The sequence below is a fragment of the Patagioenas fasciata genome, chromosome 36 (genome assembly GCF_037038585.1).
Source record: "Patagioenas fasciata isolate bPatFas1 chromosome 36, bPatFas1.hap1, whole genome shotgun sequence".
NCBI classification, from domain to species: domain Eukaryota; kingdom Metazoa; phylum Chordata; class Aves; order Columbiformes; family Columbidae; genus Patagioenas; species Patagioenas fasciata.
In genome coordinates, this window is record NC_092555.1 from 3,686,718 (window position 1) to 3,711,115 (window position 24,398).

Consider the following 24,398-nt stretch of genomic DNA (forward strand, 5'->3'; position numbering starts at 1 on the left):
GGTGACACTGACCCCCGCTGACACTGACCCCTGCTGACACTGACCCCTGCTGACACTGACCCCTGCTGACACTGACCCCCGGTGACACTGACCCCTGGTGACACTGACCCCTGCTGACACTGACCCCCGCTGACACTGACCCCTGCTGACACTGACCCCCGGTGACACTGACCCCTGCTCACACTGACCCCTGGTGACACTGACCCCTGGTGACACTGACCCCTGCTGACACTGACCCCTGCTCACACTGACCCCTGCTGACACTGACCCCTGCTCACACTGACCCCTGCTGACACTGACCCCCGGTGACACTGACCCCTGCTGACACTGACCCCCGGTGACACTGACCCCTGCTGACACTGACCCCCAGTGACACTGACCCCTGCTCACACTGACCCCCGGTGACACTGACCCCTGCTGACACTGACCCCTGGTGACACTGACCCCCGCTGACACTGACCCCTGGTGACACTGACCCCTGCTGACACTGACCCCCGGTGACACTGACCCCCGCTGACACTGACCCCTGGTGACACTGACCCCTGCTGACACTGACCCCTGGTGACACTGACCCCTGCTGACACTGACCCCTGCTCACACTGACCCCTGCTGACACTGACCCCTGCTCACACTGACCCCTGGTGACACTGACCCCTGGTGACACTGACCCCTGCTCACACTGACCCCTGCTGACACTGACCCCTGGTGACACTGACCCCCGCTGACACTGACCCCTGGTGACACTGACCCCTGCTCACACTGACCCCTGGTGACACTGACCCCTGGTGACACTGACCCCTGCTCACACTGACCCCTGCTGACACTGACCCCTGGTGACACTGACCCCTGCTCACACTGACCCCTGGTGACACTGACCCCTGGTGACACTGACCCCCGCTGACACTGACCCCCGCTGACACTGACCCCTGGTGACACTGACCCCTGCTCACACTGACCCCTGGTGACACTGACCCCTGGTGACACTGACCCCTGCTCACACTGACCCCTGCTGACACTGACCCCTGCTCACACTGACCCCTGCTGACACTGACCCCTGCTCACACTGACCCCTGGTGACACTGACCCCTGGTGACACTGACCCCTGCTCACACTGACCCCCGCTGACACTGACCCCTGGTGACACTGACCCCTGCTGACACTGACCCCTGCTCACACTGACCCCTGCTGACACTGACCCCTGGTGACACTGACCCCCGCTGACACTGACCCCTGCTCACACTGACCCCTGCTGACACTGACCCCTGGTGACACTGACCCCCGCTGACACTGACCCCTGCTGACACTGACCCCTGCTGACACTGACCCCTGCTCACACTGACCCCTGCTGACACTGACCCCTGCTGACACTGACCCCTGGTGACACTGACCCCTGCTCACACTGACCCCTGCTGACACTGACCCCTGCTCACACTGACCCCTGCTGACACTGACCCCCGCTGACACTGACCCCTGCTGACACTGACCCCCGCTGACACTGACCCCCGCTGACACTGACCCCTGCTGACACTGACCCCCGCTGACACTGACCCCCGCTGACACTGACCCCTGCTGACACTGACCCCCGCTGACACTGACCCCCGGTGACACTGACCCCCGGTGACACTGACCCCCGCTGACACTGACCCCTGCTCACACTGACCCCTGCTGACACTGACCCCTGCTGACACTGACCCCCGGTGCCCCTGACCCCCGCTGACACTGACCCCTGGTGACACTGACCCCTGCTGACACTGACCCCTGGTGACACTGACCCCTGGTGACACTGACCCCTGCTGACACTGACCCCTGCTGACACTGACCCCTGCTCACACTGACCCCTGCTGACACTGACCCCCGGTGACACTGACCCCTGCTCACACTGACCCCCGGTGACACTGACCCCTGCTGACACTGACCCCTGCTGACACTGACCCCTGGTGACACTGACCCCTGCTCACACTGACCCCTGGTGACACTGACCCCTGCTGACACTGACCCCCGGTGACACTGACCCCCGCTGACACTGACCCCCGCTGACACTGACCCCTGCTCACACTGACCCCTGGTGACACTGACCCCTGCTGACACTGACCCCCGGTGACACTGACCCCTGCTCACACTGACCCCCGGTGACACTGACCCCTGCTCACACTGACCCCTGCTGACACTGACCCCCGCTGACACTGACCCCTGCTCACACTGACCCCCGGTGACACTGACCCCTGCTGACACTGACCCCTGCTGACACTGACCCCCGCTGACACTGACCCCTGCTGACACTGACCCCTGCTGACACTGACCCCCGCTGACACTGACCCCCGGTGACACTGACCCCCGCTGACACTGACCCCCGCTGACACTGACCCCTGCTGACACTGACCCCCGGTGACACTGACCCCCGGTGACACTGACCCCCAGTGACACCCCTGCTGACACTGACCCCCAGTGACACTGACCCCCGGTGACACCCCTGCTGACACTGACCCCCGGTGACACTGACCCCCGGTGACACTGACCCCTGCTGACACTGACCCCCGGTGACACTGACCCCCGGTGACACTGACCCCTGCTCACACTGACCCCTGCTGACACTGACCCCCGGTGACACTGACCCCCGGTGACACTGACCCCTGGTGACACTGACCCCTGGTGACACTGACCCCTGCTGACACTGACCCCTGGTGACACTGACCCCTGCTGACACTGACCCCCGCTGACACTGACCCCCGCTGACACTGACCCCTGCTGACACTGACCCCCGCTGACACTGACCCCTGCTCACACTGACCCCTGGTGACCCCGACCCCCAATGCCCCCCGGTGCCCCTGACCCCCGGTGACCCCCGGTGCCCCCCGTCCCCCGCAGGCGACTACGAGGTGTCGGTGAAGTTCAACGAGGAGCACATCCCCGAGAGCCCGTTCGTGGTGGCGGCCACGGCCCCGTGCGTGGACGCGCGGCGCCTGACTGTTTCTAGCCTTCAGGTGAGCGCCGGAGAGCCGCCGAGAGCCGTGTGCCGTGGGCCAGCGCAGGGACCGGGACCGGGACACGGGGACGGGGACACGGGGACACAGGGACCGGGACACGGGGACACAGGGACCGGGACAGCGCAGGGACCGGGACCGGGACACGGGGACAGCGCAGGGACCGGGACACGGGGACACAGGGACCGGGACAGCGCAGGGACCGGGACACGGGGACATGGGGACGTGGGGATGGGGGACAGGACACAGGGACTGGGACAGCGCAGGGACCAGGACACGGGGACACAGGGACCGGGACAGCGCAGGGACCGGGACACGGGGACACGCAGGGATGGGGACAGCACAGGGACCAGGACAGGACATGGGGACACAGGGACAGGGACACAGGGATGGGGACATGCAGGACAGGGACACAGAGGGACGGGGACACACAGGGATGGGGACAGCACAGGGATGGGGGCAGCGCAGGGACGGGGGCAGTGCAGGGACAGGGACAGTGCAGGGATGGGGACGGTGCAGGGATGGGGACACAGAGGGATGGGGACACAGAGGGACGGGCAGTGCAGGGACGGGGACACAGGGGGGTGGGGGCTGCATAGGGGCAGCGCAGCCCTGCAGGGTTTGGGGCTCAGGAGCAGTGTAGGGGTGCCTGCGCTGGCCCAGCGCCGGCCGGCCGGGCCCTCTCCCGCGTCTCTGGTAAAGGCTATTAACAGTCCCCCCCCCCCAAATGTGGGGGGACCCCGGGGCCCGGAGCGGCCTTAGCGGGAGAGATCGGCCCCAGACCCCCCGGGCCCCCCGTTCTCTCCCGTTAAACCCTCCGGCCCCCCCAGGTAAGTGGGGCGGGGAGGGGGGGACCCCGACACCCCCAAACCCCCCCCGACACCCCAAACCCCCCCCAACCACCCCCGACACCCCCAAACCCCCCCCGACACCCCAAACCCCCCCCAACCACCCCCGACACCCCCAAACCCCCCCGACACCCCAAACCCCCCCAACCACCCCCGACACCCCCAAACCCCCCCCGACACCCCAAACCCAGGGTCCTGGGGTGACGCGATCCCCCCCTCGTTATTTTGGGGTTCGGGTCACCCCGGGCTCTGATCCCCTCCCCATGTGGGATCTCGGGGTGCAGACCCCGCCCCCGCCCAGGCCGGGATTGGGGGGCAGGGCCCCCCAGTGTAATTTGGGGTTTTGGGGGGGGGGATGAATCCCCCCGGGTGTTTTGGGGTGCGGTTTGGGGGTGTTTGTCCCCCCAGTTGTCTGGGGCTGTTTGGGGGTGTCACCCCCACGGGGGTTTTGGGGGGGAGGATTTGGGGGTGTTACCCCCCCTGTGTTATTTGGGGGGCCTCTCACGGGTTCTCCCCAGGTTTGGGGGTGTTCCCTGGGTTTGGGGGTGTCCCCCCAGCTTTGGGATGTTCTCCCTGAATTTGGGGCATCCCCCCCTATTTTGAGGTGTCCCCCCCGTTTCAGGGTGTTCTCCCTGTTTCAGGGTGTCCCTGTTTTGGGGTGCCCCCCTGATTTCGGGGGTGTCCCCGATTCAGGGGGTCCCGTTTCAGGGTGTCCCCCTGGGTTTGGGGGTTCCCCCATTTCAGGGTGTCCCCCATTTCGGGGGGGTCCTGTTTCGGGGTGTCCCCGTTTCAGGGTGTCCCCCGGGTTTGGGGGTTCCCCCCATTTCGTGGGGTCCCCGTCTCGGGGGTCCCGTTTCGGGGGGGTCCCTGACGTGTCCCCCCCAGGAGTCGGGGCTCAAGGTTCACCAGCCGGCCTCGTTCGCCGTGAGCCTGAACGGGGCGCGGGGGGCGCTGGACGCCAAGGTGCACAGCCCCTCGGGGGCGCTGGAGGAGTGCCACATCACCGAGGTCACCCCGGGTGGGTACCCCAAAACTGACCCCAAACTGCACCCCAAACTGCACCCCGAAACCTGCCCCCCAAACCTGCCCCCCAAACTGCCCCCCAAACCCGCCCCGCCAAGGTGCACAGCCCCTCGGGGGCGCTGGAGGAGTGCCACAGCACCGAGGTCACCCCGGGTGGGTACCCCAAAACTGCACCCCGAACTGCACCCCAAAACTGACCCCACACCCCCAAACTGCCCCCCAAACCTGCATCCTCCTGAGCCAAAACCTGTGTCTCCTGCCCCAAAACCTGCGCCTCCTGCCCATATGGCCGTGGGGAAGTGGGGGGGGTCCCTATGGGTTGGGGGGTCCCCATGGGTGGGGGGGTTCCCCATGGGTCTCCATGGTGTCAATGGGAGCCCCTCTGGGTCCCGGGGGGTTTTCGGTGGCTTGGGGGGTTTGGGGGGCTCTGTGCTGGTCTGGGGGTCCCAGGGGGCTGTGGGGGTCTGTGTGTGTCTGTGTGTCCGGGGGCTGTGGGGGTCTGTGCGTGTCTGTGTGTCTGGGGGCTGTGGGGGTCTGTGCGTGTCTGTGTGTCTGGGGGCTGTGGGGGTCTGTGCGTGTCTGTGTGTCCCGGGGGCTGTGGGGGTCTGTGTGTGTCTGTGTGTCCTGGGGGCTGTGGGGGTCTGTGCGTGTCTGTGTGTCTGGGGGCTGTGGGGGTCTGTGCGTGTCTGTGTGTCTGGGGGCTGTGGGGGTCTGTGTGTGTCTGTGTGTCTGGGGGCTGTGGGGGTCTGTGCGTGTCTGTGTGTCCCGGGGGCTGTGGGGGTCTGTGCGTGTCTGTGTGTCTGGGGGCTGTGGGGGTCTGTGCGTGTCTGTGTGTCTGGGGGCTGTGGGGGTCTGTGCGTGTCTGTGTGTCCGGGGGCTGTGGGGGTCTGTGCGTGTCTGTGTGTCCCGGGGGCTGTGGGGGTCTGTGCGTGTCTGTGTGTCCCGGGGGCTGTGGGGGTCTGTGCGTGTCTGTGTGTCCCAGGGGCTGTGGGGGTCTGTGCGTGTCTGTGTGTCCCGGGGGCTGTGGGGGTCTGTGCGTGTCTGTGTGTCCCGGGGGCTGTGGGGGTCTGTGCGTGTCTGTGTGTCCGGGGGCTGTGGGGGTCTGTGCGTGTCTGTGTGTCCCGGGGGCTGTGGGGGTCTGTGCGTGTCTGTGTGTCCCGGGGGCTGTGGGGGTCTGTGCGTGTCTGTGTGTCCCGGGGGCTGTGGGGGTCTGTGCGTGTCTGTGTGTCCCGGGGGCTGTGGGGGTCTCTGTGCGTGTCTGTGTGTCCCGGGGGCTGTGGGGGTCTGTGCGTGTCTGTGTGTCCCGGGGGCTGTGGGGGTCTGTCCGTGTCTGTGTGTCTGGGGGCTGTGGGGGTCTGTGCGTGTCTGTGTGTCCCGGGGGCTGTGGGGGTCTGTCCGTGTCTGTGTGTCTGGGGGCTGTGGGGGTCTGTGCGTGTCTGTGTGTCCCGGGGGCTGTGGGGGTCTGTCCGTGTCTGTGTGTCCCGGGGGCTGTGGGGGTCTGTGCGTGTCTGTGTGTCCTGGGGGCTGTGGGGGTCTGTGCGTGTCTGTGTGTCCCGGGGGCTGTGGGGGTCTGTGCGTGTCTGTGTGTCCCGGGGGCTGTGGGGGTCTGTCCGTGTCTGTGTGTCCCGGGGGCTGTGGGGGTCTGTGCGTGTCTGTGTGTCCGGGGGGCTGTGGGGGTCTGTGCGTGTCTGTGTGTCCGGGGGGCTGTGGGGGTCTGTGCGTGTCTGTGTGTCCCGGGGGCTGTGGGGGTCTCTGTGCGTGTCTGTGTGTCCCGGGGGCTGTGGGGGTCTCTGTGCGTGTCTGTGTGTCCCGGGGGCTGTGGGGGTCTGTGCGTGTCTGTGTGTCCCGGGGGCTGTGGGGGTCTGTCCGTGTCTGTGTGTCTGGGGGCTGTGGGGGTCTGTGCGTGTCTGTGTGTCCCGGGGGCTGTGGGGGTCTGTCCGTGTCTGTGTGTCTGGGGGCTGTGGGGGTCTGTGCGTGTCTGTGTGTCCCGGGGGCTGTGGGGGTCTGTCCGTGTCTGTGTGTCCCGGGGGCTGTGGGGGTCTGTGTGTGTCTGTGTGTCCCGGGGGCTGTGGGGGTCTGTGCGTGTCTGTGTGTCCTGGGGGCTGTGGGGGTCTGTGCGTGTCTGTGTGTCCCGGGGGCTGTGGGGGTCTGTGCGTGTCTGTGTGTCCCGGGGGCTGTGGGGGTCTGTGCGTGTCTGTGTGTCCCGGGGGCTGTGGGGGTCTGTGCGTGTCTGTGTGTCCCGGGGGCTGTGGGGGTCTCTGTGCGTGTCTGTGTGTCCCGGGGGCTGTGGGGGTCTGTGCGTGTCTGTGTGTCCCGGGGGCTGTGGGGGTCTGTCCGTGTCTGTGTGTCTGGGGGCTGTGGGGGTCTGTGCGTGTCTGTGTGTCCCGGGGGCTGTGGGGGTCTGTCCGTGTCTGTGTGTCTGGGGGCTGTGGGGGTCTGTGCGTGTCGGGGGTCCCGGGGGCTGTGGGGGTCTGTGCGTGTCTGTGTGTCCCGGGGCTGTGGGGGTCTGTGTGTGTCTGTGTGTCCTGGGGGCTGTGGGGGTCTGTGCGTGTCTGTGTGTCTGGGGGCTGTGGGGGTCTGTCTGTGTCTGTGTGTCTGGGGGCTGTGGGGGTCTCTGTGCGTGTCTGTGTGTCCCGGGGGCTGTGGGGGTCTGTCCGTGTCTGTGTGTCCCGGGGGCTGTGGGGGTCTGTCCGTGTCTGTGTGTCTGGGGGCTGTGGGGGTCTGTGCGTGTCTGTGTGTCCCGGGGGCTGTGGGGGTCTGTCCGTGTCTGTGTGTCCCGGGGGCTGTGGGGGTCTGTGTGTGTCTGTGTGTCCCGGGGGCTGTGGGGGTCTGTGCGTGTCTGTGTGTCCTGGGGGCTGTGGGGGTCTGTGCGTGTCTGTGTGTCCCGGGGGCTGTGGGGGTCTGTGCGTGTCTGTGTGTCCCGGGGGCTGTGGGGGTCTGTGCGTGTCTGTGTGTCCCGGGGGCTGTGGGGGTCTGTGCGTGTCTGTGTGTCCCGGGGGCTGTGGGGGTCTCTGTGCGTGTCTGTGTGTCCCGGGGGCTGTGGGGGTCTGTGCGTGTCTGTGTGTCCCGGGGGCTGTGGGGGTCTGTGCGTGTCTGTGTGTCCCGGGGGCTGTGGGGGTCTGTGCGTGTCTGTGTGTCCGGGGGCTGTGGGGGTCTGTGCGTGTCTGTGTGTCCCGGGGGCTGTGGGGGTCTGTGCGTGTCTGTGTGTCCCGGGGGCTGTGGGGGTCTGTGCGTGTCTGTGTGTCCCAGGGGCTGTGGGGGTCTGTGCGTGTCTGTGTGTCCCGGGGGCTGTGGGGGTCTGTCCGTGTCTGTGTGTCCCGGGGGCTGTGGGGGTCTGTGCGTGTCTGTGTGTCCCGGGGGCTGTGGGGGTCTGTGCGTGTCTGTGTGTCCCGGGGACTGTGGGGGTCTGTCCGTGTCTGTGTGTCCGGGGGCTGTGGGGGTCTGTGTGTGTCTGTGTGTCCCGGGGGCTGTGGGGGTCTGTGCGTGTCGGGGGTCCCGGGGGCTGTGGGGGTCTGTGCGTGTCTGTGTGTCCCAGGGGCTGTGGGGGTCTGTGCGTGTCTGTGTGTCCCGGGGGCTGTGGGGGTCTGTGCGTGTCTGTGTGTCCCGGGGGCTGTGGGGGTCTGTGCGTGTCTGTGTGTCCCGGGGGCTGTGGGGGTCTGTCCGTGTCTGTGTGTCCCGGGGGCTGTGGGGGTCTGTGCGTGTCTGTGTGTCCCGGGGCTGTGGGGGTCTGTGCGTGTCGGGGGTCCCGGGGGCTGTGGGGGTCTGTGCGTGTCTGTGTGTCCCGGGGCTGTGGGGGTCTGTGTGTGTCTGTGTGTCCTGGGGGCTGTGGGGGTCTGTGCGTGTCTGTGTGTCTGGGGGCTGTGGGGGTCTGTCTGTGTCTGTGTGTCTGGGGGCTGTGGGGGTCTCTGTGCGTGTCTGTGTGTCCCGGGGGCTGTGGGGGTCTGTCCGTGTCTGTGTGTCCCGGGGGCTGTGGGGGTCTGTCCGTGTCTGTGTGTCCCGGGGGCTGTGGGGGTCTGTGCGTGTCGGGGTCCCGGGGGCCGCGGGTGCTGACCCCGTGTCCCCAGACAAGTACGCGGTGCGGTTCATCCCGCGCGAGAACGGCGTTTACTCCATCGACGTCAAGTTCGAGGGCTCGCACATCCCGGGCAGCCCCTTCAAGGTGCGCGTGGGGGAGCCGGGGCAGGCGGGCGACCCCGGGCTGGTGTCGGCGTACGGGCCCGGCCTGGAGGGCGGCACCACAGGTACGGGGGGCACCGGGGGGTGGGGGGCACCGGGGTGTGGGGGGCACCGGGGTGTGGGGGGCACCGGGGTGTGGGGGGCACTGCGGGAATGGGGGGCACCGGGGTGTGGGGGGCACCGGGGTGTGGGGGGCACTGCGGGAATGGGGGGCACCAGGGTATGGGGGGCACTGCGGGAATGGGGGGCACCGGGGTGTGGGGGGCACTGCGGGTACAGGGGGGCACCGGGGTGTGGGGGGCACCGGGGTGTGGGGGGCACTGCGGGAATGGGGGGCACCGGGGTATGGGGGGCACCGGGGTGTGGGGGGCACTGCGGGAATGGGGGGGGCACCACAGGTACAGGATGGGATGGGGGTTACCGTGGGAATGGGATGGGGGGCACCAGGGTATGGGGGGGCACCACAGGTACGGGGTGGGGGGCACCAGGGTATGGGGGGGCACCACAGGTACGGGATGGGGGGCACTGTGGGTATGGGGGGCACCAGGGTATGGGGGGGCACCACAGGTACAGGATGGGGGGCACTGTGGGTATGGGGGGCACCAGGGTATGGGGGGGCACCACAGGTACAGGATGGGGGGCACTGTGGGTATGGGGGGCACCAGGGTATGGGGGGGCACCACAGGTACGGGATGGGGGGCACCAGGGTATGGGGGGCACCAGGGTATGGGGGGGCACCACAGGTACGGGATGGGGGGCACTGTGGGTATGGGGGGCACCAGGGTATGGGGGGGCACCGTGGTAACAGGGGTCAGGAGGTTTGGGGGACACCACGGGTACAGGGATGGGGGCTGGGGGGGCTTCTTGGGTCTCAGGGGACCCATTGGAAGTTGGGGCCCTGTACGGAGTCTCAGGGGTCCCTGTGGGCTTGGGGGGCTCTGTGCAGTCTCAGAGGACCCCGTGGGACTGGGGGAGTCTCTGGGCTCTCAGGAACCCCCTGTGAAGTTGGGGTCTCTGTGGGGGGTGTTGGGGTGACCCTGGGGGTCCTGTCCCCACCATGGTCTCCATGGTGACCCCCCTGTCCCCCAGGGTCCCTGGCTGAGTTCATGGTGAACACGGCCGAGGTGTTGGGGTCTCCTTGGTGACCCATGGGTTGGGGTCTCATTGGTGACTGTGTCCCCCACCAGGGTCCCTGGCTGAGTTCATGGTGAACACGGCCAAGGCGCTGGGGTCTCCATGGGGGTCCTGTCCCTGCATGGTGACCCCCCTGTCCCCCAGGGTCCCCGGCGGAGTTCGTGGTGAACACGGCCAAGGCGCTGGGGTCTCATTGGTGACCCATGGGTTGGGGCCCATGGTGACCCCCCTGTCCCCGCAGGGTCCCCGGCGGAGTTCGTGGTGAACACGGCCAAGGCGCTGGGGTCTCATTGGTGACCCATGGGTTGGGGTCTCATTGGTGACCCATGGGTTGGGGTCCCATGGTGACCCCCCTGTCCCCGCAGGGTCCCCGGCGGAGTTCGTGGTGAACACGGCCAAGGCGCTGGGGTCTCATTGGTGACCCATGGGTTGGGGTCCCATGGTGACCCATGGGTTGGGGTCCCATGGTGACCCCCCTGTCCCCGCAGGGTCCCCGGCGGAGTTCGTGGTGAACACGGCCAAGGCGGGCCCCGGCGCGCTGGCCGTCACCATCGAGGGCCCGTCCAAGGTGAAGATGGAGTGCCGGGAGTGCCCCGAGGGCTTCCGCGTCACCTACACGCCCATGGCCCCCGGCAGCTACCTCATCGCCATCAAGTTCGGGGGCCCCCACCACATCGTGGGCAGCCCCTTCAAGGCCAAGATCACCGGTGCGCGCCGGGGGGCAGAGGGGGCTGGGGGGGCGGGAGGCTGTGGGGATCAGAAGATCTTGGAGGGCAGATTGGGGGGGTTTGGGGATCAGAAGATCTTGGGGGGCCTGGGGGGCAGGAGGGTTTGGGGATCTTGGGGGGAGCAGATTGGGGGGGTTTGGGGATCAGAAGATATTGGGGGGGTTTGGGGGTCAGGAGGGTTTGGGGATCTTGGGGGGAGCAGATTGGAGGGGTTTGGGGATCAGAAGATATTGGGGGGGTTTGGGGGTCAGGAGGGTTTGGGGATCTTGGGGGGAGCAGATTGGGGGGGTTTGGGGATCAGAAGATATTGGGGGGGTTTGGGGGTCAGGAGGGTTTGGGGATCTTGAGGGGAGCAGATTGGGGGGGTTTGGGAGCCGGGAGAGTTTGGGGGGTCAGGAGGGTTTGGGGTGCTGGGGGGGTTTGGGGGATCAGAGGGGTTTTGGGGAGCAGATTGGGGTGCAGGGTTTTGGGGTTCAGGGGTGTTGGGGTGCAGGGTGTCGGGGTGCAGGGTGTCAGGGTGCAGGGTGTCGGGGTGCAGGGTGTTGGGGTGCAGGGTGTGTCGGGGTGCAGGGTGTCGGGGTGCAGGTTTCGGGGTGCAGGGTGTTGGGGTGCAGGTTTCGGGGTGCTCACGGTGTCCCCCCAGGGCCCCGGCTGGTGAGCAGCCACAGCCTGCGGGAGAGCTCGTCCATGCTGGTGGACGCCGGGGGCCACGTGGAGGCCGGGGGGGCGGCCGTGCCCGGGGGGGGCCCCCTGGTGCCCCCCGTGTTCTCGGACGCCAGCAAAGTGGTGGCCAAGGGGCTGGGGCTCAACAAGGCCTTCGTGGGCCAGAAGAACTCGTTCAGCGTGGACTGCAGCAAGGCCGGTGCGCGGGGCTGGGGACCCGGCTTTGGGGGGACCCCCCGGGTTTGGGGGGACCCTGGGTCTGGGGAACACCCCCGGCTTTGGGGGGACCCCCCTGGGTTTGGGGGGACCCTGGGTTTGGGGAACCTCCCTGGGTTTGGGGAACCCCTGGGTTTGGGAGAACCCCCAGCTTTGGGGAGACTCCTCCGGGTTTGGGGGGACCCTGGGTTTGGGGAACCCCCCTGGGTTTGGGGAGACTCCCCCGGGTTTGGGGGGACCCTGGGTTTGGGGTCATGGGTGTGGGGTGACCCCTGGCTTTGGGGAACCCCCCACCAGGGTTTGGGGAGACCCCTCAGGGTTTGGGGTGACCCCCGGGTTTGATGTGACCCCAGGGCTTTGGGGTGACCCCCCCGGTTTTGGGGTGTCCCCCTGGCCCATGGGGGGTGTCATTTTTGGGGGGGCGATTTTTGAGGTATCTTTGGGGGGAGGTTTCAGTTATTTTGGGGGGGGTCCCGTTTCCGGGGCGCTGACCCCCTGCCCCCCCAGGGAACAACATGCTGCTGGTGGGGGTGCAGGGCCCCCGCTCGCCCTGCGAGGAGATCGTGGTCAAGCACCTGGGCAACCAGCTGTACAACGTGGGCTACCTGCTGCGGGAGCGGGGCGACTACGTCCTGGTGGTCAAGTGGGGGGACCAGCACATCCCCAACAGCCCCTTCCGCCTCACGGTGCCCTGACCCCGGACCCCATGCCATGGGGACCCCCACATCGGGACCCCCCCTTTCCCACCCAACCACCGCCACCCCCCGCCACTCCCCCCCCCGGCACGCCGCCCCTCCCCCTGTTCCCTCCCCCCTTTTTGGGGGGGGGGGCAGGGAGGGCCCCCCCGTTTCTGCCACCGGTTCAGACCCCCCCCCCCCCCCTTTTCTTTTGTCCTGTTTATTTTATGTTAATTTTTTAACGTGACCCGGGGGGGGTCCCTGCCGCCCCCCCCCCCCCCCCCCCCCCGAACCCCAATAAAACTCGTTCTGCTTCACCACGCCTCGTCTGTCTGCTTGGGGATGTATAGGGTACATACATACATATATATATATATATACATCCGGCCTATGGACTGGGGGGCCCTAGGGGTTGGGGGAACCCTATGGATTGGAGGGGAAAGGGGTTGGGGGGCCTCTTCCCTATGGGGAGGGGGTTGGGGGACAAAGGGGGTTCCTCTATAAATTGCACACTGTGCCACTTCACACCGCGGGTCTCTATACGTTAAGTGGATCCTATAGAATGGGGCGGGCGACACCCGGACACGTCAGGTGACCCGCATGGAGGGGGCGGAGCCCGGCCCAGCGCTGTAGGGCGTTCCGTGCCCGCCCCCGTCACGCCGATCTGGGCGGGTTTATTCAAATGAGATGCAAATGAGGCCGTTGCCCGTTTAATTGCTGCGAAGGGGCGGGGCTATGCAAATAGAGCGCTCGCGCGCCGCCCAATCAGCGCCCGGAACGGCCCCCGCGCGTCTCGCGGGCACGCCGCCAACACTCTGTCCCTCCCCCCTACCCCGCCGCGCTCTCTGATTGGCTGGCGCTCCTCTCGCCGCTGGGTGAGCTGCCTAGAGCGGCGCCCTCCGCCTCTATCGCCCGGCAGCGGCGCCGCCGCGCTCCACCGCTCCCGCCCCACCTCCCGCGCCTCTCCGCATCCTCTCGGGGGCGGCGCCGCTTCCCCGGCGGCCGCGGCGGCGACCGGGCGCGTCGCGCAACGTCCCCGCCGGCGAGAGGGTCCTCCGGCGGGCGGCCAGAGCGCCGCCGGAAGCCGGGGGGCGCGGCCGGAAGCCAGGGGCGGGCGCGGTATATAAGCAGCGCGCAGGCGCCGCCGCTCTCTTTCTCGCGTTGGGCGAGGTGAGCGCCGCGTCCGGGGCCGCCGGGGCCGGGGGGGCCACTGGGGCCCGGGGGGGCCGCTGGGGCCCGGGGAGGCCGCTGGATCCCGGAGGGGCCGCCGGGGCCCGGAGAGGCCGCCCCGCCGCCCCCGCAACCTCAGCCGCTCTCTCCCGCAGGTCCCCGGGCCCGGAGCCGCCATGGGCCGCCGCCCGGCGCGATGGTGAGCCCCGTGACGTCACCGCGCGGGGGGGGGGGGGGTGACGTCATTCCACGCCTCTCGACGTCAAGGTGGGGGCGGGGAAGAGCGTTGCGGGTCTCCGGGCCCCCCCGCCCCCCCCTCACCGCCCCCCTCAGTTACAGATACTGCAAGAACAAACCGTACCCCAAGTCCCGCTTCTGCAGGGGAGTCCCTGGTGAGTCCGCACCCCCACCCCCCCCTTCCTGGGGCGCAGCCGCCCCCCCCGCACCCCCATTCTCACCTCCCCCCTCCCCCTTTTCCCCGCAGACCCCAAAATCCGCATCTTCGACCTGGGCCGCAAGAAGGCGAAGGTGGACGAGTTCCCGCTCTGCGGGCACATGGTGTCGGACGAGTACGAGCAGCTCAGCTCCGAGGGTGCGTGCGGGGGGGCCCGGGGGGGTCCGGGGTGCCCCTGCCGCCGTGACCCCCCCGCGCTGTCCCCGCAGCGCTGGAGGCCGCGCGGATCTGCGCCAACAAGTACATGGTGAAGAGCTGCGGGAAGGACGGGTTCCACATCCGCGTGCGCCTGCACCCCTTCCACGTCATCCGCATCAACAAGATGCTCTCGTGCGCCGGCGCCGACAGGTGGGGGGCCTCCGTAAAACCGGGGGGGCCCCAGCACTTGGGGGGTGTCACCAGAACCACGGGGGTCCCAGCACTTGGGGGAGGGCTCCCCAGAACCAGGGGGGTCCCAGCACTTGGGGGAGGGCTCCCAGAACTTAGGGGTCCCCAGCACTTGGGGGGGTGTCCCCAGAACCAGGGGGGTCCCAGCACTTGAGGGAGGGCTCCCCAGAACCACGGGGGATCCCAGCACTTGGGGAAGGGCTCCCAGAACTGGGAGGGTCCCTAGCACTTGGGGGAGGGCTCCCCAGAACCGGGTGGGTCCCTGACACTTGGGGGGGGCCCCAACACTTGGGGAAGGGCTCCCAGAACTGTGGGGGGTCCCCAGAACCGGGTGGGTCCCTGACAGTTGGGGGAGGGCTCCCAAAACTGGGGGGGGTGGCTCAGAAAAGGGGTGGGAGTGGCCTGTGGTGGCAAACGGTGGAGGGGTGTCAGTGCCAGGGGTTGTGCTGGAACCCCCCAAAACTGGGCTCAGGGGGTCCCTGGACATGGGGGAGCGCCCCAAAATACAGCTGCACCCCCACCCGGCTCTGGTCCCTGGGGGGTCTGGGGTGTGTCCCCCAACCGGGAAGGGACCCTGAGACCACACGTATCCCCTGTAAGAAGTGGAGTGCACCTTGTGGGAGGGAGGAGCGGCCCCCAGTTTTGGGGTGTCACGTGGTCTCCCTGCAGGGTTTGGGGGTGCAGGCACTGGGCACTGGGGCTGTGGGGTGTCCCCTGGGTTTTGGGGTGCCCCCCGCAGCTAATTAAGCCGGCCGTGACCCCCCCGCCGTGGGGCCCCGGCGTGCACTGGCTGCGCACAGAACCCCCCCCAGCTGTGTAGGGCGACCCGCACCCCCCCATGTGGGGCGCCCCAAGGGGCCGGGGGAACATCACCCCACCAGGGCGGGTCTGGGGGTGCCGGGGGGTCCCCCATGCTCACCTCCCCCCCGGCCCCCCCCAGGCTGCAGACGGGGATGCGCGGCGCGTTCGGGAAGCCGCAGGGCACGGTGGCGCGGGTGCACATCGGCCAGGTCATCATGTCCATCCGCACCAAGGCGCAGAACAAGGAGCACGTGGTGGAGGCGCTGCGCCGCGCCAAGTTCAAGTTCCCCGGCAGGCAGAAGGTACCGGGGGGCTGGTCCGGGGTGGGGGCTCGCCGTGCAGGGTTTGGGGTGCCCCTGACCCCCCTTCCCCCCTCCCAGATCCACATCTCCAAGAAGTGGGGGTTCACCAAGTTCAACGCCGATGCCTTCGAGGACATGGTGGCCCAGAAGCGCCTGATCCCCGACGGCTGCGGGGTCAAGTACGTCCCGAGCCGGGGGCCCCTGGACCGCTGGCGGGCCCTGCACGCGGCCTGAGCCCCCCCGGGGACCCCAAAAACACCTGGGGACCCCAAAACCCGCCTGGGGGACCCCAAACCCACCCGGGGAACCCCCCAAGCTCCTCTGCCACCACCAGGGGGCGCCCTCTGCATGGGTGTCCCACAAGCGCCCCCTGCTGTGGGGGGAGGACTTGGGGACCTTGTGCTGGTTGTGGGGGGGTCCTGGTGGAAATAAACATTTGGGGGGGCCCTCCCCCGTTCTCTGCCCAGCTCCTGGTTTGTGGGGGGCCCTGGGAGCTTTGGGGGGGTTGGAGGGAGGGGGGTCAGGTCTGGATGTTTTTTGGGCCACATCCCCCCCAAAGGAAGAGGCTGCACAAATGGGGTGAAATGAGTAAAAACGAGGTTTTGCTTTATTCCCAGATGCAGCCCCGCCCCCCTCCCCCCCCCCCCGGTCTGTACAGACAGTGACAATGGGGACAGACGGGACGGGAGGACACGGAGGGGGGGCAGGGGGAGCACCCCAGGCGTTTTTGGCGGGAAGGGGGGGCTGGGCCCGGATGCCTGGGTCCCTCCCAGCCGCAGGGGTGACGGGGAGGGGGGGACGTTAAAAAATAATCCAAAAACAACCAAAAACCCTCGAAAGCCACATTCACAGACACAAAATGAGGGTGGGGCGGGGGGGGGAATCCCCCTCCCCTTGTGCTGGGGGGGCGCCGTGGGCGGGGTCCCCCGAGCCGCGCGGGGGCGCTGTGGGCGGGGTCCCCCGAGCCGCGCGGGGGCGCTACACGGTGGTGACCGAGAGCAGGGGGTTGTAGACGGCGCCGCCGTCGCCGCCCCGCGCCAGCATCTCCTGGATCGTCACCCAGTTGTCCAGGATGCGGCGGCTCCTCTTGCGCAGCCCCCGGCGGGCGGGGGGCGGCTCGGGGGGGTTCCCGGGGGGGTTCCCCGCGGGGGGGTTCGCGGCCGCGGGCTCCGCGCGGCTCTGCAGCAGCAGCTCCCGGCGCCTGCGCTGCTCCCGCGCCCGCGCCAGGTGCTGCTTGCGCTGCTCGCGGCTCCAGTACCGCCCGGTCTTGAGCTCGCTCCGCGCGTCGTCGTCCGTGGTGGAGCCGCCGCGCTCCTCCATGATGCGGATGGCGCGGGCCTTGAGCAGCCGGTCGCGCCCCGGCCGCTTCCCCCGCGCCCCCTTGCCGCCCGCCGCCCCCGGGGGCGCCGCCCCCAGCCCGCGCAGCAGCGGGGAGCTGCGGCAGCTCTCGCCCGTGTTGTAGGCGCTGGTGCTGTCGCGCTCGGGCGCCTCGGAGATGTCGGCCAGGGGCGGCTCGGCGCCCGCCGCCTCCAGCCAGGCGCGCAGGCAGCGCTCCCGCAGCCGCTCCATCTTCTGCGCCCGCAGCAGGTGCCGGCACTTGAACTCCAGGTGCCGCAGCTCCTCCTCCAGCAGCGCCAGCTCCGCGCGGCCCGCGGCCGCCGCCCCCAGGCGCCCCCGCAGCTGCCGGTAGCGCCGCAGCTCGGCCTGGCTCAGCCCCCCCGGGAGCGCCCCCGCCCCCGCTCCCGCCGCGGCGCCCGGCGCGGACCCGGGGCTGAGCGCGGACCCCGCCCTAGCGCTGGGGGCGACTCCCGCTCCGGGCGGGGCCGCGGAGCCGGCGCCGGGTCTTGCGCTGGACCCCGCTCCCGAGTGGGGTCTGAATCCAGACGCTCCGGGTCTTCCCGCGGAGCCCGAGCCCGAGCTGGATCCGGAGCCGGGTCTCCCCGCGGGGCTCAATCCGGCTCCGGGTCCGGGTCCGGGTCCGGCGCGGGCGCGCGGGCTGAGCGGGGGCGCGCGGGGCGCGCGGCGCGGGGGCGCGCGCGGGGGGGGCCCGTCCGCGCCCTCGTCCCCCAGCAGATCGTGCTCCGAGCTCTCCTCGTTCCGCGTGCTCTCGTCCGTGCGCCCGACCCCGCTGTCCGGCTCCGCCCCCCGCGCGCCGGGCGTGGCCGGGCTGGGGGGCTGCGGGGGGGGGGGCACGGCGGGGAGCGCCCGTCAACCCAACCCCCCCGGACCCCGAACTGCGCCCCCAGACCCCAAACTCCCCCCCCCCCCCGGACCCCGAGACTGCCCCCCCCGGCACCCAAACTGCGCCCCCAGACCCCAAACTGCCCCCATAGGCACCCAACCTGCGCCCCCAGACACCAAACTGTCCCCCCTAGACCCCTAAACTGCCCTAACCAGGCACCCAAACTGCCCCCCCCAGACCCCCAAACTGCCCCCCCAGGCCCCCCAAACTGCCCCAACGAGGCACCCAAACTGCGCCCCCAGACCCCCAAACTGCCCCCCCAGGTCCCCCAAACTGCCCCAACCAGGCACCCAAACTGCCCCCCAGGCCCCCCAAACTGCCCCCCCAGGCACCCAAACTGCCCCAATAGGCACCCAAACTGCCCCCCCAGGCACCCAAACTGCCCCCCAGACCCCCAAACCTCCCCCCCAGCACCCAAACCGCCCCCGGCCCCCGCCCCACCTGCCCCGGGGGCGTCCATGGCCCCCCCAGCTCCCGCTCCTCGTCCGAGCCGAAGTCGTCCAGGAAATCCTCGCGGTCGCTGTCCTTCCAGCGCTGGGCACCGGGGGTCAGGAGTCCCCAGGACACCCCCCAGGACACCAGGAAGCCCCCAGGACCCCCCGGGCCCCCCAAGAAGCCCCCAGGACCCCCCCGGGACCCCCAGGACCACTCCGGCACCCGAGGAAGCCCCAGGACCTACCCCGGGCCCCCCAAGTCCCCCAGGACCCACCACCCGGGCCCCCCAAGCCCCCCAGGACCCTCCCGGGCCCCCAGGAACCCCCTGGATCCCCAGGACCCCCAGGAAGTCCCCAGGACCCCCCTAGGCCCCCCCGGGCCCCCCAGGCCCCACCCCAGGCCCCCCGGGCCCCCCGGACCCCCAGGCCCCACCCCGGGACACCCAGGCCCCCTGGGCCCCCCAGACCCCCGGCCCCCCAGCCCCCGCCCCGGCCCCCCAGCCCCCACCTGGGCCCCCAGGCCCCCACCTGGCCCCCCAGCCCCCACCTGGCCCCCCCCAGCCCCCTCCGGCCCACCCAGCCTCCCCAGGCCCCCCCCGGGCCCCCCAGCCCCCCCTGGCCCCACCTGGCCCCCCCAGCCCCACCTGGCCCCCCCAGCCCCCCCGCCCCCCCGCCCCCCCTGGCCCCCCCCGCCCCACCTGGCCCCCCCAGCCCCCCCACCCCCCCGCCCCCCCGCCCCACCTGGCCCCCCCCGCCCCCCCTGGCCCCCCCGCCCCACCTGGCCGTCGGGCCGCGCCAGCAGCAGGGAGATGTTCGTCTGCTGCTCGCGGGTCAGCGCGGCCACGGCCTCCTCGCGGTCCTGAACCTCCACCCCGTTAATCTGGGGGCGCGGGGGTCAGCGGCGCCGGGACCCCCAGGGACCCCCCCCCGGGACACCCCCAGACCCCCCCAGGGACACCCCCAGACCCCCCGGGACGCCCCCAGACCCCCCGGGACACCCCCAGACCCCCCCAGGACACCCCCAGACCCCCCCCGGGAGACACCCAGACCCCCCCAGGACACCCCCAGACCCCCCCAGGACACCCCCAGACCCCCCGGGACACCCCCAGACCCACCTGGACGATGCGGTCGCCCTCGCGGATGCGCCCGTCCTTGGCCGCGATGCTGTTGGGGTTCACCTGGGGGTGGGGGGGGGCGGGGGGGGGTCAGCAGCCCGGTGTCCCCGTACGGGGACACCGGGCTGCTGACCCCCCCCCGCCCCCCCCGGTACCTCCCCCACGTAGATGCCGGCGTCCTCCTCGCCGTCCGTGCGGTAACAAACCGTCAGCCCCAGCTTGTCGCGGTGGCTCGGCTTGCACAGCTCCACCTCCTGCGGGACCCCCGTCAGGGACCCCGGCGTCCGGGCCCCCGCACCCCCTTCCCCGCCCCCCCCCGGACCCGGTTTCCCCCCCCCTCACCTCGTACTCCAGCTCCTCGGGGCGCTCGGGCTCCCCCAGCTCCGCGGGGTCGAAGTAGTCGTGGGGGGCGGGGGGGCTGGGGGGGAGGGTTACTGGGTGGGGGGGGACCCCAGGGGGTTGGGGTCCCCGGGGGGGGTCTCTGGGGTCCCCAAGGGGGGGTTGGGGTCCCCAGGAGGGGTCTCTGGGGTCCCCAGGGGGTCTCTGGGGGGGGGTTGGGGTCCCTGGGGGGGGTCTGAGGGGGTTGGGGTCTCCAGGAGGGGTCTCTGGGGTCCCCAGGGGGTCTCTGGGGGGGGGGTTGGGGTCCCTGGGGGGGGTCTGAGGGGTCGAAGTAGTTGTGGGGGGCAGGGGGGCTGGGGGGGAGGGTTACTGGGTGGGGGGGGACCCCAGGGGGTCTCTGGGGTCCCCAAGGGGGGGTTGGGGTCCCCAGGAGGGGTGTTGGGGTCCCCAGGGGGTCTCGGGGGGGGGGGGGGTCCCTGGGGGGGGGTCTGAGGGGGTTGGGGTCTCCAGGAGGGGTCTCTGGGGTCCCCAGGGGGTCTCTGGGGGGTGGGTTGGGGTCCCTGGGGGGGGTCTGAGGGGGTTGGGGTCTCCAGGAGGGGTCTCTGGGGTCCCCAGGGGGTCTCTGGGGGGGGGGTTGGGGTCCCCGGGGGGGGGGGTCTCTGGGGTCCCCAGGAGGGGTGGGAACCCCAGGGGTTTCTGGGGGGAGGGGGGGTGGGGTGGGGGTGTGGTCCCTGGGGGGGTTGGGAACCCCAGGGGTTTTGGGGGTGTCCATGGGGCTTCCTGTGGGGCTTGGGGGTTCTGGGGAGGTCCATGGGGTCTCTGTGGGGCTCTAGAGGGGCTCCATGGGGCTCAGGGGCTCCATGGAGGTCTGGGGGGGTCCAAGGGGGTCTGAGGGGTCCATGGAGGTCTGGGGGGGTCTCTGTGGGGCTCAGGGGCTCCATGGGGGTCTGGGGGCTCCATGGGGCTCTGGGGAGGTCCCTGTGGGGCTCAGGGGCTCCATGGAGGTCTGGGGGGATCCATGGGGGTCTGCAGAATCTTGGGGGGGCTCCATGGGGCTCAGGGGCATTCATGAGGGTCTGGGGGGTCTCTGTGGGACTCTGGGGGGGCTCCATGGGGGTCTGGGGGGGTCCCTGTGGGGCTCAGGGGCTCCACGGAGGTCTGGGGGGGGTCCATGGGGGTGTGGGGGATCTCTTGGGGGCTCCATGGGGCTCAGGGGCTCCATGGGGGTCTGGGGGGATCCATCGAGCTCTGGGGGGGTCTCTGTGGGGCAGGGGGGGCTCCATGGGGCTCTGGGGGGGGTCCCTGTGGGGCTCAGGGGCTCCATGGGGCTCTGGGGGGTCTCTGGGGGGCTCTGGGGTGGCTCCATGGGGCTCTTGGGGGGGTCCATGGGGCTCTTCGGGGTCTCTGGGGGGGCTCCATGAGGGTCTCTGGGGGTCCCTGTGGGGCTCAGGCGCTCCATGGGGGTCTGGGGGGGTCTCTGTGGGGCTCTGAGGGGGCTCTGTGGGGCTCAGGGGCTCCATGGGGGTCTGGGGGCTCCATGGGGCTCTGGGCGGGCTCCATGGGGCTCTGGAGGGGGTCCCTGTGGGGCTCAGGGGCTCCATGGGGCTCTGGGGGGGCTCCATGGGGCTCTTGGGGCTCTTGGGGGGGTCCATGGGGCTCTTGGGGGTCTCTGGGGGGCTCCATGGGGCTCTGGGGGGGTCCCTGTGGGGCTCAGGGGCTCCATGGGTCTCTGGGGGGCTCCATGGGGCTCAGGGGGGGTCCATGGGGGGTCTCTGTGGGCGGGGGCTCCCCGGGTGCGGCACTCACGGCTCGGCCCCCCCGAAGCTGATGTCCGTCTGGGTGCCACTGTCCACGAGGCCGCCGGCGGGGGGGGGGCCCGGGCCGGGCCCCCCCCAGGGGTGCGGGGGGGCGGCTCCCGGGGGGGCGGTCCCGCCGCTCGGGGGGGGGCGGCGCCTCAGCACCTGCAGCACCAGCGGCTCCCGGGGCCCCGCCCGGCCCCGCCCCCCCCGCGGCGCCTCCTTCGCGCTCACCTGGGGGGCGGGGGGTCAAGGGGGGGCCGGGGGGAGGGGGCGCCCCGGGGGCTCGGCCCCCCCGTCCCCCCTCCATTGTCTGCCGCTCGCCCGGAAACGGCGGCAGCGGTTGCCATGGAAACCCGCGGGGGGATGGGGGCCCCCCCACCCCTTGGAGCCGCCAGCCCCGCCCCCTGCCCCTATAGACCCCATTACCCACCCCCCTATAGACCCCATCGCATGGACCCCACCCTACAGCGCCCTCACCTACCCCTATAGACCCCATAGACCCGCATACCTGCCCCTATAGACCCCAATGTCCACACACCTATAGCCCCCTCACCTGCTCCTATAGACCCCATAGACCCCCATACCTGCCCCTATAGACCCCATTGTCCACACGCCTATAGCTCCCTCACCTGCCTCTATAGACCCCATAGACCCGCATACCTGCCCCTATAGACCCCATTGTCCACACCCCTATAGCCCCCTCACCTGCCCCTATAGACCCCATAGACCCCCATACCTGCCCCTATAGACCCCATTGTCCACACGCCTATAGCCCCCTCACCTGCTCCTATAGACCCCCATACCTGCCCCTATAGACCCCATTGTCCACACCCCTATAGCCCCCCTTACCCATCCCTCTGCTCCTATACCCCCCGTATCTGTCCCTATACCCCTATAGACTCCATTATCCACCCCCACACCCCCCGGTTCTGGCTCGCCCGGCCCCTCACACACCCCTATAGATCCTCACACATCCCTATAGAGCCTCACACACCCCTATAGAGCCTCACACACCCCTATAGCCCCTCACACACCCCTATAGATCCTCACACATCCCTATATCCCCTCACACACCCCTATAGCTCCTCACACACCCCTATAGATCCTCAAACCCCCCTATAGCCCCTCACACCCCTATAGCCCGTCACACCCCCTACAGCTCCTCACACCCCTATAGCTCTTCACACACACACATTCTTCTATAGCTCCTCACACACCCCCTATATCCCCTCACACCCCCTATAGCTCCTCACACCCCTATATCCCCTCACCCCCCTCTATCCCCTCACCCCCCTCCATCCCCTCACACCCCTCCATCCCCTCACCCCCCTCCATCCCCTCACCCCCCTCCATCCCCTCAGCCCCCTCCATCCCCTCACCCCCCTCCATCCCCTCAGCCCCCTATAGCTCCCCACATACCCCTCACCCCGCCCCGCCCCGCGCCCCTCCCGCCGGCCCGGTACCTGCAGCGCGAGCCGGCGCTGCTCCTCGGGCGGCCGCACCACGCACAGGTTGCAGCCCATGGCCGGCCCGGCCCTCCCGAGCCCCGGCCCCGGCTCCGGCTCCGGACCCGCCCCGGGCTCAGCCCCGGGCCCCGCGCTCCGGGCGGCGGCAGCGGCCCCCCCGGCCCCCCCCGGCCCCCATGGCCGGCGGAGGGTCCGGCGGGGCCGCCCGCTTCGGGCCGGTTCCGGTTCCGGTTCGGGCCGGTTCGGGCCGGTTCCGGCGCGCGGCGGCGGCGGCAGGTGGCGGCTCGCGGCGATGGCGGAGGGCGGGGCCGGCGATGGCCACGCCCCCTCCTGCGCGGCCACGCCCACAGCCCCCCGCCCGTAGGCACCCCATATGCACCCCATAGGTTCCCTCCAGACCCCCACAGCACCGACCCAGAGCCGCTGCAGCCCTCCCAGCCCCCTATAGCCCCCCCAGTCCCCTGTATCCCCCAGCCCCCTATAGCCCCCCAATCCCCTATAGCCCCCCAGCCCCCTATAGCCCCCCAGCCCCCTATAGCCCCCCAATCCCCTATAGCCCCCCCAGCCCCCTATAGCCCCCCCAGTCCCCTATAGTCCCCCCAGCCCCCTATAGCCCCCCCAGCCTCCTATAGCCCCCCAATCCCCTATAGTCCCCCCAGCCCCTTATAGCCCCCCCCAGTCCCCTATAGCCCCCCAGTCCCCTATAGCCCCCCAGCCCTCTATAGGGCCCTGTAGCCCCCCCACTCCCCTATAGCCCACATAAACCTCCAGAGCCCCCTGTAGAACCAACACAGCCCCCTATAGCCCCCCATCGCCCCCCCCAGATCTATAGGTCCCAGCCCCTATAGACACCCACGCACCCTCCCGGCAGGTTCCTCCTTTATTTCACCGCGGGGGGGGGGGGGGGAACGGGGGGGGGGATGAAATTTCCCCTTTTTCGTGTATTTTTGCTCGACGTGTTCTGGTTTCCGTATGGGGGAATGTACAGAATGTATAGGGGCGGGGGGGGGCACGCGGGGGGGCTCGGCTGCCGTTTTGGGGCCTTTTCCGCTTCTTCTTCTCGGTGGGGGGGGGGGGGGGGGCACACATGGGGGCTACGCAGCTACAACACCAGCGCATGGGGGGGCAGCCCCGCGGGGGGGCATCGGCTCGGGTGCTGCCAAGGCCGCGCCGTGAGATGCATTCATGGGGGGGACACTCATCGGGCCCCCCAAACTCTGAGGGGTCGGGGGGGCCCTGAGGGGGGGGAGAGGGGGGACTGAAATGGGGGGGAGGGGCAAAATCCCCCATAATTTGGTCTAAAGAGAACCCAGGCGTCCGGCCCCCCCTTCACGGCCAGGGTTAGGGGGGGAGCGGGGGGTCCCCCTATTTTTTGGCTGATTCCAATGGGGCTCCCTGCCCCCCCCCACGGCCCCCCCATTGCACAGGGGCTGGGGGGGGCAC

General features: G+C 70.0%; 3 protein-coding genes and 1 non-coding gene across 9 annotated transcripts in view; 3 read left to right on the forward strand and 1 right to left on the reverse strand.

Moving 5' to 3' along the window:
* The window catches only part of FLNA (filamin A), a 61,339-nt gene extending 48,604 nt beyond the window's left edge, over window positions 1-12,735 (forward strand). For 4 of the 5 annotated variants that reach the window (XM_071801224.1, XM_071801225.1, XM_071801227.1 and 1 more), the window contains 6 exons: window positions 2,866-2,981; window positions 4,715-4,847; window positions 8,917-9,093; window positions 10,651-10,869; window positions 11,534-11,752; window positions 12,277-12,735. In XM_071801224.1, the coding sequence (XP_071657325.1) occupies window positions 2,866-2,981; window positions 4,715-4,847; window positions 8,917-9,093; window positions 10,651-10,869; window positions 11,534-11,752; window positions 12,277-12,464 (1,052 nt within the window). In that variant the 3' untranslated portion in view covers window positions 12,465-12,735. Of the gene's footprint in view, window positions 1-2,865; window positions 2,982-4,714; window positions 4,848-8,916; window positions 9,094-10,306; window positions 10,410-10,650; window positions 10,870-11,533; window positions 11,753-12,276 lie in introns of those variants that run through there. The other variant, XM_071801228.1, reaches the window with a different exon arrangement.
* A 922-nt stretch (window positions 12,736-13,657) lies between these two features.
* On the forward strand, window positions 13,658-16,022 carry RPL10 (ribosomal protein L10). Of its 2 annotated transcripts, none has more exons than XM_071801212.1 (6): window positions 13,658-13,815; window positions 13,950-14,008; window positions 14,101-14,208; window positions 14,280-14,418; window positions 15,398-15,560; window positions 15,639-16,022. In XM_071801212.1, the coding sequence occupies exons 1-6, from the start codon at window positions 13,793-13,795 to the stop codon at window positions 15,792-15,794; spliced, it is 648 nt and encodes a 215-aa protein (XP_071657313.1). In that variant the 5' UTR covers window positions 13,658-13,792; the 3' UTR covers window positions 15,795-16,022. The 2 variants fall into 2 exon arrangements, with proteins under 2 accessions (XP_071657313.1, XP_071657312.1); XM_071801211.1 differs by having other exon boundaries at window positions 13,797-13,883.
* Window positions 15,191-15,329, forward strand: LOC139826219 (small nucleolar RNA SNORA70). Its single transcript, XR_011736200.1, has one exon. It is a non-coding gene; the product is annotated as a small nucleolar RNA SNORA70 (small nucleolar RNA).
* A 118-nt stretch (window positions 16,023-16,140) lies between the features above and the next one.
* Window positions 16,141-23,243, reverse strand: PDZD4 (PDZ domain containing 4). The gene is made up of 8 exons (XM_071801210.1): window positions 22,953-23,243; window positions 21,497-21,720; window positions 19,694-19,769; window positions 19,507-19,605; window positions 19,352-19,414; window positions 19,015-19,116; window positions 18,244-18,336; window positions 16,141-17,735 (listed from the first exon to the last, which is right to left on the reverse strand). The coding sequence occupies exons 1-8, from the start codon at window positions 23,010-23,012 to the stop codon at window positions 16,539-16,541; spliced, it is 1,914 nt and encodes a 637-aa protein (XP_071657311.1). The 5' UTR covers window positions 23,013-23,243; the 3' UTR covers window positions 16,141-16,538.
* Between the last annotated feature and the right edge of the window lie 1,155 nt (window positions 23,244-24,398).

Bases quoted from the DNA above. Each gene is read 5' to 3' on its own strand.
- RPL10 (XM_071801211.1), top strand. From the start codon at position 13,813: ATGGTGAGCCCCGTGACGTCACCGCGCGGGGGGGGGGGGGGTGACGTC. The intron at 13,884-13,949 runs GTGGGGGCGGGG...CGCCCCCCTCAG, and splicing joins CCACGCCTCTCGACGTCAAG to TTACAGATACTGCAAGAACA. The intron at 14,419-15,397 runs GTGGGGGGCCTC...GGCCCCCCCCAG, and splicing joins TCGTGCGCCGGCGCCGACAG to GCTGCAGACGGGGATGCGCG.
- PDZD4 (XM_071801210.1), bottom strand. From the start codon at position 23,012: ATGGGCTGCAACCTGTGCGTGGTGCGGCCGCCCGAGGAGCAGCGCCGG. The intron at 19,606-19,693 runs GTGAGGGGGGGG...GGGGTCCCGCAG, and splicing joins CCGAGGAGCTGGAGTACGAG to GAGGTGGAGCTGTGCAAGCC. The intron at 18,337-19,014 runs GTGGGGCGGGGG...CCCGGTGCCCAG, and splicing joins TGGCGCGGCCCGACGGCCAG to CGCTGGAAGGACAGCGACCG.